The sequence below is a fragment of the Hippoglossus stenolepis genome, chromosome 18 (assembly GCF_022539355.2).
Source record: "Hippoglossus stenolepis isolate QCI-W04-F060 chromosome 18, HSTE1.2, whole genome shotgun sequence".
Taxonomy (NCBI): domain Eukaryota; kingdom Metazoa; phylum Chordata; class Actinopteri; order Pleuronectiformes; family Pleuronectidae; genus Hippoglossus; species Hippoglossus stenolepis.
This window is the reverse complement of record NC_061500.1, coordinates 10,619,071-10,633,527: the sequence shown is the minus strand read 5'-3', so window position 1 is coordinate 10,633,527 and position 14,457 is coordinate 10,619,071. Positions and strand designations below refer to the sequence as shown.

Here is a 14,457-nt window from a genome sequence, read left to right as displayed (position 1 = left end):
GACACTTTTAAACACACACACACACACACACACACACTCAGTAATATCTCCATATAAACTCAATGACCTTCACACAGGATTCTGACTCAAAAGCTGCACAATAGAAGCGGTGCACTGTTCGCACGTATGTGTGTGTGTGTGTGTGTGTGTGTGTGTGTGTGTGTGTGTGTCTCTCGTCTGCCTCCTGTTACTCAGCCCTGCTCAGGAGATGGCTGCTTCCTGCATAAGTTCTTGCAATGTCACAAGATGTTCATGAACAATGCTGCCAAGACGTCACATCTGGGAACTGCTCTGAAAACATGGTCATGTTATGCCCGGTCCTGAAACTGGTGCTATCCATTAGAACATTATTGACTTTCCCTGAACAGCCGATGACCTTTCTGCTTGGACTTTTAATGGCTGCTGCCTCACGGTTCTTTCCAGAGGTGGTGCTTATGCACAGATTTGTCATCAGGAGCATCAGTGGGCCCATTACTCCCAATTTGCTGCAGCCACAATGGGGCAAAGTATGCATATATATTTTCATATTATGCTACAGTGCCTACATGAACTGCATGATTAAGCTTCAATAACCTAATGACAGCTGACGATTGAACCATAGGTTGCAAACTGTTGCAGCCAGACTCTATTAGCGCCGATGATGGATTTGCCACTTTCAAACCAGTGACTCATGCTTCCTTGGTCAGTTACACTGTAAAAATGTATGTGGTTATTATTTCTCGATATTAATTCATGAAATCCAGGTGCATGAAAACATCTGAGACCCCCTCTTATGACGCAGATGTGTTTAATCAGTCGGACCTTGTATGGTCTTTTCAAAGCCTGATTTGTTTTGTTGTTTTGGTACCTCGGTTGGTAACTGTAGCTGTAGTGCCAGTGTTGATACAGTATTTACTGTATCGTCTTACAATAAATGACATTAGATTGTTTAACTGTGATTTAATAATGTTGTAAAGTGTGTTTATTGTCAAATTGATCTGATACAGGCATGACGCACTTGTTTTCTATCCGCAGTAGCTGAGTGTCAGGGGGAGATGTATGGCTTTCAGGAGGGAAGGGAGACATACAGCAAATGAGATTACGACCACGGTAGCTGGAGAATTATGTGGGTCACGCACCCGCTCCTGTAAAGGTCGTGCTTCGCCTCCCAGCGGAAGTAAACAATGCATGGCAGCCTGACTTCTCTGCTGGCCTCTATTTGTGGAGTGACAGATGAGATTAAAGCATCTGTTCCCTGTGACTTCTACTTTAAGCTGGGGTCAAATTTACAGGGCTAATTTAATTTGTTATATACCGCAAAAGCATTAGCCTCAGGCTGCACCCGTACTAATATGTTATCATTTTAAAACTCCGTCCACACCAAGATCTTAGCTTCATATCAGTAATAATCTGCTTCCTTAATAACACACTTGTAACTGCGTTGGACTAGTTAGAGAAAATAAAAGGAACGAGAAACTGTTTACAATGTTTTATCTTCACAGTTGTGACTGATAATCAGGAAGTGTTCAAACTAAAATGTAGCAGTGAGGATGAAGCCTCAATGTCTTTAAAAAATTAAAATGTTATTGTCATAGTGTCATTCACTTCTATGTAAATGGAAAAACCAAACGTAAACTGATAAATAAGCACCAAAAAAAGCTAATTTTACGCATCAGTAGTTTTGGTAATTAGTCATTTTGGCTATTGTAAAAATGTTTAAAACAAAATTAAGTAGTGCAACTTTTATGTTTTGAAGAATACCATTAACATATTGTGTCAAAAACAAAGAAAATATATCTTGTGTGAGTTGGTTATTGAGCAAAATGTTCTAAATAAAACACCACAACTTCAGAAATGTAGTTTTGAGGATAAAAACACAATCATAGAAAACTGTTCTGTCCTGTTAAACAGCTTCTCTTACTGTTGGAAGTGAATGAAGAGCAGGTTGAAATGAATCCCGTCCGGCTGCCTAACTAAAGGGGACCAGTGTGATATCGCTCTATGATTAAATGCTGTGTAATCACAGCAGGAAGTCGCCATCAGCAATAAGGTGACCACGGCAAACTTCAACAAAAAGGTTATTCAAGATTATTTATCTGGTTTTATTTATAGCACATGCCTTCTTCTAAAACTTTGATTTCTCTTTCTCTACCTCCAGGGCTGATCGTTACCTTGACCCTGTTCCCATCCTGCGAGAACAGCGTGTGTGCTCCCATCATCCCACCATCGACTCCTGCCTCCTGGGGAGTTTGAGTGATTCTGTTTGTCCTTTTCTTGCATGTGTGTGCGGCTGCTGTGCGGTTGTGTGTGTCTAAATTCAAACACAACCAGGTTTTGCGTACTCATGTGGGCCGCACAGCTGGCACACTGACAAAGAACACCGCGTTCTTGTTATCTCACTGTATGTAAAATTTTTAGTGCAGACAGAACATTGCGGGATTTGGACAGAAAAGATTCCGTCTTTAAAAGTGAGAGAGTGAGAAGAACAATCGTTAACAACACACCGGTATTTGTAATTATTGTAAAGAAAGTTCTCTTGTATATTTATTGCTATATCAAACAATACACATTTTATTCTAATATTGGAATTACTGAGTGACACAATCTAGTTATCTCATAATACGTAAGAAAGTGAACACTCACTAATCTTTGCTAATTTGGTCGAAGCTTTGAACTGGAAGATTAAATTGGATAGTTATCTAATCAAGATTCAATGGAGAACACTTCTTGGTGCGTGTCGGGATTTAAAGGTGGATCTTTACCACTAAAGACGTCAATGTTTTTCACCATGAATACAAATTTCAACCTTTGCAGAATCCATGTGTGGTGGAAGAAGTATTTGTAATCTCGTTAATCACATTTGTGAGTCAGAGACTACGAAGGATAGCTTTGTGTGTGTGCAAATTTATATACTAGAAACTATCCATCTGCATTTATGTAACCAACCCACCGATTCAGACACAACACTGCTATGGCAACGAACGCTGTAAACGTCCCGATTCAAACACACACAAGACGCAACTGTGAAACAGGGAGCCTTCTGGATCCTGTCTTGGATGAGGTGCATGTCAGGAGAGGGTCTTGTTGTTATGGTGAGCGCATCCAAAGTCCTGTCACTTCATTTACCCAACTGCATACAGTGCAGGGCACCGAGCTGGGCAGAGAGCGTGAGTCCGCTGAAATAGGTCTGGCCACTTAGTGCCGTGACATCAGGCCGTCGAGTCCTACGAAAGTACGACATCATCAAATGTAGATTGCTGTTGTAACGGCTGTGTATTCCCCTAAGCTGGTTACCAATGATGTGCCTCATGTGCGTTATTGTATTAGTCATGTTAATGTCATTAGCTTTTGCAGTTGATGGTAATTGAAACAATGTCCCATCTCACAATTTCCAGGCTCAGGCTGCAACGTCCTCCTCCGTCACTCATGGGGTCAAATAAGTTCCGCTGTTGCCATGTCGTGAACTATGGAAAATTGGGTCCAGCCATTTTTCCTTTCACGTATGAAGAACGCAGCAGGGGATTGTCCGAGTCAGATGTTTTCACAATAGGAAAATACCCACAACATTGGGTGGCGCCCGAGCAGAGCACGTAGGAGGCAGGACATAACATTTAACTTCCACATCGGAAATCACTTTTTGTTTATAGCACATTGAATTCGCCGTTGGTCCTTATCTCCAAATGCAACTTTCTACCATCTTTGTTGGCATCTTCTACATCGTGTATGACACCTTTTTTTTAAATCACTATATATATATATTCTTTTTGGGGTCTTTTCATCAACAAGTCCACTTGCTCGCTGTGACATTTTCCTGATTTCTCACATCAGCTCACTCCGACATTCTCCAGAGAAATCGACCAAGCCATTTGCGCTCCGAAATTGGAAAGTTCAGTATATGTCTGAAAACAGCTTTAGAAAGTGTCCTGCAGCGGAAGCAATCTGTTACGGTGTGGATATAGTTACAAATAACCAGAAACCTCCGTGTGTGCACATTCACTGTTTGACCGTGGGAATCCAGCAGGAACAAACCATTTATTTTTAGAATCGGTTTAAAAGAAACACCCCGGATTCATGTTGTATTACAGCAATATCAAGATTTACTGGAAACAGAAAGATCACACACACACACACACACACACACACACACACACACACACACACACACACACACACACACACACACACACACACACACACACACACACACACACACACACACACACACACACACACACACACACACACACACACAAAGTTCACAGCATTACCAATTCAGGTAGCTCCAATCACAAACTGCCAACAACTGTTTACAAATAAACAAGTTGGATGAATGCTAGCTTCATTAGCTTGGGATTAGCTCTAGTCTCTGTGGTGGGGATTTGTGAACGTGTTAAAGTCCCTCTGGAGCCTACTGAGTGTTTTAATGGCAGAAAAAGAGAGAGTGAGAGCGAAAGGAAACACGTAATTACAGGGTGAGTTTTGTTTTAGGGACGTGGGAGCTTCTCTGGCAAAGAATGATTAGTGTGGGAAGCTTTGAACCCTCGTGAGATCACAGTAAGTTTCCAGGTTTGCAATGATATAGAGATTTCATTTCAGGGGGAAAATACCAAAAAGTTTATACACTCATATTTTGGAAATGATCTTAAATAATCCTGCAGAAATTGCTCTTAACCCACAGGAGTACCCTTTGGTTAAACTAAGGTTAAATTTCCCTGAGACACACAATAAAAAGCTTTAATTTGTTTTTATTGGACGGCTCTTTCCATATGTCTATGTTATTCTTAATTTAAAGTGTGACTACGGCAATATAACAAAACAGAAATAAATTCCATAATACACACCAACCATCCATTTATCTATATCTACACACATTTATTATGAAAATGACCGTGAAAAAACACATGTTTGTACTTTTATCCTCGTCTGGATTTTTGGCAGGGAAGAGAAAAGAATTGGTGTAATAAGTTATTTCAGTTGGCAGTCAGTTATAATAAAACATCTGTATGGATTAACAGAAAGTGATAGCTCTTCCCAGAACACGGATATTTGTTATCACAGTTGCTCAACTGGGAATGATGTTTATCCTTCCCGTAAGTTCTACTGGTTATATCTGCAGAGCCAGAATATCCAATGTACATGTTTCAGTTTGGAATATTTAGTAAACAAGAGGCCAAACACAGTTGACCATTGCCACCCTCCCCCCCCCCCCACCACCCCGACTAGACAGGTCACATAGCAGCAGTGACCTGTCTAGTCATGTGCCATGAGCTCTAATAGGAAAACATGAAGAAGAGCAAGAATGTACTGAATGAACTGAGCAGTGTGTTTGTGTTCTATATGCAAACTTTAACATGTCACTATACTACCTGCAGTAATAAAGCATTAGCATTACCCCTTAGCCCGAAGAGAACATCATAAACTAACTACATCTTTTGGTTTTCGGTTCTTTTTTCTGATTAAAATGTTATGTAAGAAAAATCCCCGTTCAGGACTGGAACATCCGCTCTGTGGGGGGGGGGGTTCAGCTCTGGATGCTGCGACAGAATATCCAATTTCAGGCTAAGCTGATCCGTCCTGGTCTTCAATTGGTTTGGTTTGGCCGAGAAACTGCAGGCAAAACTCAGAAACCAGACTCATCAGCTGGTCCTCGTCCTCAAAACCTTTTCTCCTGTAAAAGTGACGCACAAATCTAACATGTGTGTTGGTTCCTCCAAATATGTTCATCTATTCTAGACATCCAAACAGGCTCATTTTAGAGCAACAAATCAACAGTATTGATACTATATGATACTTTACTATAATACAGTGGTTTCCTAAACTAGGGGTCAGGACCCCTGGGGGGTCGTGACAAAAATAAGGGCGAAGCAAAAAGATTTTCATGAAACAATTAAATAACATTTTAAAAAAGCACATTTTAGCCATAAGTGTTACAAAAGATGAAATAAATCATTATATCATGTATTCACTATGTGGGCTTGAGGTTTTAAAACTAAGGAGATTCTAACCAGTTCTTGGTGTTAGCTTTAGCCAATTAGTTACTGCTAGATCTGCTGGCAACTGCGGACATGTCAGCCGACAAAATGTCTACGTTGTTTGTCCAATGGATCATCACGGATACAGTTTTGGTGTCTTATAAATCCATCACTAGTAGGAACATGTACAAAAAAACTAACTTAACTAACAAAACTAACTAACTAAGTAATTTTGAGAGGTGCATCTGCCAGGTGTACCATAGCAAAGCTAAATTATTCTCCCTCACAATATAAAATGCAGTAGAGTAAATGCTTAACTCAGCTCAAATTGCTCAGAGATGGTGCACGTGCATGTGTGTGCATGTGCTCTGTATAAAAGAGCCATAACCTCTTTTAATGTGTTAAGACTGTTAAAGCCAAGGTTGTAAAGAACCCGAGTGGAGCGAGCTGGGTGGAATAATGGAAAGAGAATGTGAGAGGACCATTGTGGTTGTTTGAGGTTTTATCGTATTAAAAGTAATATCTTAGTAATGCCTGAGAGCACTAACAGCTTATTAGATAAAGATTAAAGTTTGTTCAGGTTTTTTTTCCCCCTCGTGCACAAAGACACTCTGCATTCCTCTTCCTTTTTAAGCAGCCAAATCAAAAACAAAGATCTATTTCAGACAACACAAGCGCTTCACTCACAGTCAGATGCCTCCCATTTCACAAGTGACAAGGATTCCTTCCTAAATTAAAAAGATCCTGTCTACACTGTCTTTGTGTAGACAGGATCTAAGTTTTTTTTTTCTTTTTGTAGCAATCACATATTGACTTCCATATATTTTGTTGTTATTTGCTTCACCACAAGCAGAAAAACCTCATGTTCAGTTCTTTCACGTGTTTGTCAATAGATATCGTAGTGACTCTTCCGGAGGCTCGCTCTTTTCCCGCTCAGTAAATATTTACATGTTACTTATTTAGCATTTCACTGGCCTGGCTGCGTCCCACGTGGATCTGAGCCCAGGGGACCTTTTGTCCCTTCCACCCGCGACATACTGTACAGTCAAACAGAAGAAACCCCCTCGTGTTTACCTACAATACGACTCATTCAGTGTGTCACAGGGCTGTCACAGAGTAAATGCTGTTTTTTATGTACACATCGCCATGTGGTATATCCCTTATTTTGTTTGATATTTGGACAAAAAAAACCCAACAAAACACTTGAAGCGAGGACACCAACACTCATCGATACCGAGTATTTTTAAATCGCTTCCTAGAAAAGTTTGTTCAGTAAAAAACAAACTATTATTAGCTGTGGTCATGCGCGCTGACTACTGAGAGGTACAAGTCCCAGCCTCGATATCAACAAGCGCTGTGCCCCTCTGCTACTACAACCTTTGAGCTAAGATTAGGTAAACTACAGGGAACATGGACATTAGGGCCTGGGGGAATGAGGGGAGGTCAGCGCTAATAGTTTTGACTTGGAAGACTGGGAGCCTGGTAGATGTGTATAGTTCAGGTACTTGGAGATGACTTCACAGTATAAGAAGTTTACCAATGTTTTTGCACTAAAATAGCATGTTTGGGTTCCTGTTAGTGTTTATCCTGCTTATCACAACGCAGAGGACATGTTAGTGGAGGTCTAGGAAATTGAAGTAATACTATATTCTGATAATACTTCACTCAAAGCAAGTTGTTCTTAGCTTGGGCGCACATGGTCCTGTGCAGGTATGCTATTCTTGACGGTTTGTTTATAAGGTAAAACAAGTAAACAGAAATAAACTTGCCCCTTATTATACAGCTAAGCATCTTTTTTAACCTGCTATTGTACATTTTAGGCAAACAAATATAATAACGGTAATTTAAAGGATGTTTTTGTACCCATACTGTTTGCATAGGTATACCTTCTGTTTCATTGTTATTCTATGTTTTGTGAATTGATTCAATATTTTGGATTTAGCTCCCGGGACAAAGGTCAGATAAAGCCGTGTATGTTCTGTTTGCCCAGCACCAGATTGCTCTGCAGTGCTCAGCCCGGTTTCTTTAGTCAAACAAATAAAGCATAACATGTTGTTGCTGTAGCTTAAATAATTAATTTCCATTTTCCCCTGCTTCACTCCTATATTAGAGCTAAAGCAGCAATATTACTTTAGAACATTAATTTAGCTGTGCAGCAGTGCAAAGGTTTATTTCAGACAGAAATAACAGATGGGCTAATTATGTGTGCAGTGTACCGACAGTAAATGGAAATAGTACCTGCTCAAGTGTTGAATTTTGTTCAAACTAAACAAGAGATTTCATCAATTTCAAAAAATCGTGACTAATTAATTTTTTTTATACTTTTAAATCTAGATTGTATTGTTAAAAAGAAGAGATGGTGAATGAGGCAAACACGACGAAGGATAGAAGCAGATGTTTCTAACTGTCGGCCACACGTACAACGTCCTTCACCTTCACAATCCTCTTGCAACGAGAGAGAATCACAAGACGGTTCTATAACACTGGTCTCCTGACTGGAAACACAGCAGAACCATTATACAACCATTATGAACCATGCTGTCTGTGTCCATTCCTACATGCCAACTCTATTTTTCTGTGTGTGTTCCTGTGCACGCGTAACACAACACCTGTTTTCCACTTTGAATGCATGTGGGCCTATTTGTGTTTTGAACTCTGCACCCCTGTGTATCCTCGACACAATGCAGGAATGTAAGCCATCGCACCACCATCAGTAAACATGTGAAAATGTTTCCTCCCAAACTCCTTGAAAGACGGACGATATTTATCCTGATTTCAAACAAACATTCAGAGCCCGTAAACAAAATGTTTAGCCTGTTGGATCTGTTGCAGCGACGCCTCTTCTCAAACTGAAACTAAAACTTTAGACAATGTGTCTGGAATAAGATGTGAGAAGAAAAACACAACACGAGAGATGTCTGATTGGAAGAAAATGCAAATGATTATTCTTTTGGCGGGCCTGTCACATCGTGTCTCTGAAGTCTCACTGTGGCATTCAAGCATTCTTCTACATTTCTGTTTTAGTTGTTTAATTGTGGTATTATGGTTACGTGCAAATGGTAGCAAATTATGTCAGTGCAGGTGAGGGTTTGTGTAGGCTCTCTATTTGATTGGCAGGCCAAATGCTGTCCCTTATCCAATCTGACTAACACAAAGATGATGAAAGATGAAAAATAAAAGTTGATACATAAACAAATGGGTTTTCCTGTCCCATAGGCTCAATATCCATGTGGAGCACGGATTTGACCTATTTTCAAAGCTACTTTTGTTGTCAATGTATTGTTTGTACACCTGCAAACTGAATTCTGATGACAAATACCATACAGTCTTGAACAATATAGACATGTTTTAATATGTATTTATGTTTACTAATGATTTTTCACCCATTAGTAGCAGGAAAAACAACTTTCTTTAAAGTGGCTGTCAAGGAAAGAAACAAAAAAAAACAACAACTCTTGGCTCTTGCTCTCTGCTTGTCCCTGGTTCTCCATGCATTGATAACAGGCCACTAAAGACATCAAGTGAGAGGAAAAGATGCAGAACGGAAAGAAACGCCAGACCAGTGCTGGGGTTTGTTAAAGGGCAAGTAAACACTGGCTGGCAAGGGAAGAGAGAAATGTCAGACAGTGTGTCTGTATGTGTGCGTGTGTGTGTGCATTGGTTTTCACATTCTCAGATCCCAAGTTATTGAAATGCTCGTAATGAACGGACGTGCAAACAAGTATCACTAACGTCTTAAAACTGCATTCAGTCAGTCACTGCATCTAAATAATGAAAAACAAACTTTTAAAGCAAAACACCTTTGCTTTATTCTTAATGTTGGCTCCCTCTGCATTGTCTCTGCACCTGACATGTGACTGTGAAACCAGCATGGAAGCTGAGGCTCTCTTCATATTGTTGATACTAAATTGTATTTCAACAGGATAATATATGACGAATTAAGAATTATTTGAAATGTTATTACTAACTGGAATTTAGCCTGTGGTTTCCATCGTTTAAATAATAACTCTAATTCATTTGCACACGTCTGATATGTAAGAGTTGAAAATAACCAGATTTCTGCCCACTACGTCACTGCAGTGCGGAAAATGAGCGATACAACAAGCTGTGAAAACATTTGACGGTCTTATGAAATAAAGGCGGTGTATTCTCGTGAATCTGTGTAACCAGACTTAAGAAGAACCATGAAGTTCTCTTGGTCAGAGACTGGACAGACGGACACACACACACACACACACACACACACACACACACACACACACACACACACACACACACACACACACACACACACACACACACACACACACACACACACACACACACACACACACACACACACACCTAGAGATGTCACAAGATTTATGAATGAGGGGGAGATGGCAGATCATTTTAAATAATGGAAACTCCAGTCTCAAAGGAACAGTGTCCATGACGCCAATAGGTAGTAAAATTACCCTTGAATCTGCCAAGACCAATAGGCTCCAGCCCTGTCTGCCGCATTCCTCCCCTGCACCGCTCACACACACTGCCATTTAAGGCTGCCGAGTGTGCTGACAGACTTGAGAAGGCCGAGGAAGATAAAGAGGGGAAGTGCCTCTGATATTCTACACTGATAAAGCACTTGTTTACCTCTGTCATTTGTCTGTCGTTAAGTCTGTGGGGTGCCTCTGGAGCTTTGATATCGCTCTGTCTTCTTTTCCCCTACACTTTTCTTCCCATTGGCCTGTTCTCCTCTTCTTTTCTAAAAAGAAGTCTTTAGTTTTGCAGGTGTTCAGGTCAAACTACTATAAATAGCGCACTTGGGGGAAAAAAATCGCTGCAGAGATGACGATTTGTCTGCATTCCAGCTCATGTGCAATAATTCTACAGAAATTATAAAGCATAATATGTCATGTTTAACAGGGAAACAAGCCCCACAGAGGGTTCTCAGTTTCATCACTTCATCTCGGCCAAAGTGAAGAGAGAAGAAATGACGCACACTCATTTCAAGCTGCTGCTCTTGCATGACGTGACGCATGCTTCCCTCTGTTGGACAACTGCAACAACTGCTGCCTGCACTAAAACCAATGGCACACTCTGCACAGATCCCTCCATCGTCCAGTAGTAAATATTTGTGATTTAAAGCATATCTCTTTTACTTGTGACTTATCGATATGTTCACTACGGTTTCTCACAAAAGCTGACACTTATTTCCTGAAAACAGTGTTGCATTTTCTCACCATAGAATATTCCATACCGACTAAGTGAAGCAAAGGAAAATGTTCAATGGTAAAAAAATGTTGGGAATACGCAGTTATAAACTTTGCTACGGATGCTAATGTATTCCACATAATGGTATGAGAGTGCATGAAACTAAAATGAAATACAGTCGTTTTTCATGAATTATTTAGTAAGTGGCTTTTTGTATAATGCCACTGTTCTCTCTATGTAAATGTGTTTTGCAGTTTGTGTGAAACCAGGCATAAATTCTTTATATAACGAGTTGAATGCTGTTATTGTCTATATTTTCATATTATGTCGTGTTTTTGCAGTGAGTTGTTCATTGTGTTAGAGTGAAGGAGAATGTGTGCACCTCATTCCATGATGTGACCAACTAAACAGTGAATGCATGTACAGTTTCTACAGGGGAATAGTGGAAGTATAGTATTATTTGTAATGTATTTCTGCTTTCTGTTCAGCAGGGAGCTTATTTAAATGCAAATGAGGCTGAGTGCCATTTTATGTGCAGTTAATATTTTAACAATATTTAACTGCATACAGTGACTTGAATGCTACTTTCTAATGCTACTTGCAAAACAATTCTGTTGTGCAAGTCGTCAATATGTCTTGTGCTGTAGAAAATATTCTACTGAATCCAAGCACAAGATTGTACCGGTATTAGTTGCAATGCACGGCCAGAATGTCGACTGCACATTTACTGTGTGTGTATGTTTCTATTGTTGGTTACGTTAGAAAGAACATTCTTGTTAGATTTATTTTGTTGAACACTCAGATTGTGTCTTGATTCTTGTGCACTTGCTCTATTCTACCACTTGATGTCGCTCTTTTTTACAGAAACAAGTGAACTGAAACTTAGGGCTGAACTGTTAAATCATTAACGCACTACTTATGCAATAGTTAGCAGAGACACAGTGTAGATATAGAGCTATATGTGACATTTAAGAAAGTATCTGTATGTATGTGTAAAGAAAAACTGAAGTAATCTGAATGACCATACATTAATGTGTGTTTGTGTTTTATTTAAGGTGCTTTAAACTTCTTAGAACCTATTACAAGTACTGGAAATGTGCTATAACCATGGCAGCAGCTGCATTTTACTACAGTTCTGAATTTGTGTAATTGTATTTCACTGTGTTTCAGTACAAACTGTAATATTAAGTGTGAAGCTGCTTACCTTCCTCCCGGAGAACAGCATACACAGCTGATGCATTGAGCCTCCATTCTTGGTCAGCTCTTTCTTCAGGGTTTTGGGCGATGGCAGCGTCCAGCCGCCCTTGTGGTGCACTCCCCCGGCCTCTAGGCAGTTGATGGCGTTGTCGGAGGTGAAACAGGACGCGCGGGGATCTTGCAGGAGGCTCCCCTCACTGTGGGTGCGCCTGCGGAGGGAGTTCTGCACGCTGAGCCCCCCTCCTCCGTGTTTCTCACAGGTGGCCCCCTCCACCATGCTGCGGCGCTTGCTGTCGCTCCTCTGCAGGTAGGCGTCGTCGCTGTCGTCTTCGTCGTCCTCCTCTTCAGACTCCTCATCCTCATCATCATCTTCGTCGTACTCTTCTTCATCGGTGTTGGGTGAGGAGAGGGCATCGGCGCTGAAGGAGCGATCAAGGCGCAGCTCGGGGATGACAAATGAAGATGAGGAGGAGGAGGGGGGAGCGTTGGTGTCGGGAGGCTCCGAGGCGTTGTCCTCATCAGTGTTGGACACTAACAGGTTGAGGTTGACCTCCTCTTCATTCATCTCTCCCTCCTCCTCCCCTCTATAATCTTTCTCTTCCCCCTCACTTACAACACTCCTTCTGCTGGCCCCATCTTCTTCCTCCTCCTCTTCCTCTTTCATGTGCCCCCCATTCTTCATCAGTCTCCAGAACTCCATCTCATTTCCCTCTATGCTCTTGCAATCTTCACCCTCGGTGGAAGGTGGTGGTGTGGGAGGCACCTTGTGTCGCTCCTCGGATCCCACCAGACCACCAAGGGGCATGTAGATCTCATCCAGAGGGGTGAGCTGCTCGGAGGGGTGAGGGCTCCCCAGGGTCCGGGGCTCCGAGGGGCTCGAAGGATAGAGACTGCTCTCGTCGCCCTCTGAGCTGCGGGTGGGCAGGTGGAGGCACACACCTCCTCGATCTCCTCCTACTCCACCCAGTTCACATGAAGGGTCATCCACCTTAGGCTCCAACATCTGCAGAAGGGGACAGAGAAAGAAAAGATGGAAGGAAAGTTAGTCACATCTGTTTGTTACAAGGTCTGTACACACAAATCAGACAAATTCAACGCAGCATGATGGAGATTTGCTCCCATGAACAAATCCATTTATCACATCTGGTTGGCATGCTACAAGCTGGTGGGACTAAATGGAATGGCCACAGAAGTCTGTGATTTGAATCTGTATCTGCCCAAAAGAAGGAATACTTACTTAAACCTAACAGGTCATAGTGCAAGCTTAAACAGGAGACAACATGCCTGGGGCCCTGAGTTGAGAAGGGGGCCCCTGAGAAGAGCTCATCACATTAGTCCACAACAACTGTTTTGTGAGAACTCCCTTAAATTCTATGATTTTCAATGTGCAGGACTGCAATGACACCAGGGTCAGAAACTCCATATGGGGCCTTACTTGTAATTTTTGATGTTTGGTTTGATATAGGTTCCCTTTTTCTGAGGCCCTTGAAACTTTCCCGATCAGGAATATCAACAAACACAGAGCACATTGTGAACACTGTTAAACTAGTTGAATGACGGCATAAAAAGTGACGACACATCTTGCGCGCCCGATGCTAATTTTGGCTAATCTTAATTCTAATTCCATCAGACTGACAAAAGGCTGATCTGCCAGAGAGCAGATTGTAATATCCGTGCCAGTGAGTTCATATTGTGATACACTGCTGTTTCTCTCACCCATGCTGCTACTGTACTACACCAGAGCTTGCTGCACTGATTCAGTCAAACTAAGCTGCAACTGAGCCCTCAGGGACTGCGGATTAAACAAAACAGTGTTAGCACCAGTAATATTTATCTGCCTCCTCTCTGACATGTTTCTATCATTTCAACTTTGTTTTTCACCCAAAATGACTGCACACATGCTCTCCACTGCCCCATAATGGAGCCCTCAGTAGGTGGACCATTACCAATGCATTCTGAGTGGGCCAGCGTCACTCAGTCCCACAGAATTTCAAATTCGATAGGATCATCAGAAGTTGTGAACGATGCTGAATATGTTTATAAAGCTATGCACAAAACTTTTTTAATCAAAGCCATACGTGTTTGAACATTTAGGGAGGACACTAGATTTCCAGAG

General features: G+C 41.4%; 1 protein-coding gene across 6 annotated transcripts in view; it reads right to left on the bottom strand.

Annotated features, from left to right (window-relative positions):
* rgs3a (regulator of G protein signaling 3a) overlaps positions 1-14,457 on the bottom strand; it is a 145,384-nt gene that overhangs the window by 23,712 nt on the left and 107,215 nt on the right. For all 6 annotated transcript variants that reach the window (XM_035141577.2, XM_035141580.2, XM_035141578.2 and 3 more), the window contains one exon: positions 12,349-13,344. In XM_035141577.2, coding sequence (XP_034997468.1) covers positions 12,349-13,344 — 996 coding nt within the window. The remainder of the gene's footprint in view (positions 1-12,348; positions 13,345-14,457) is intronic.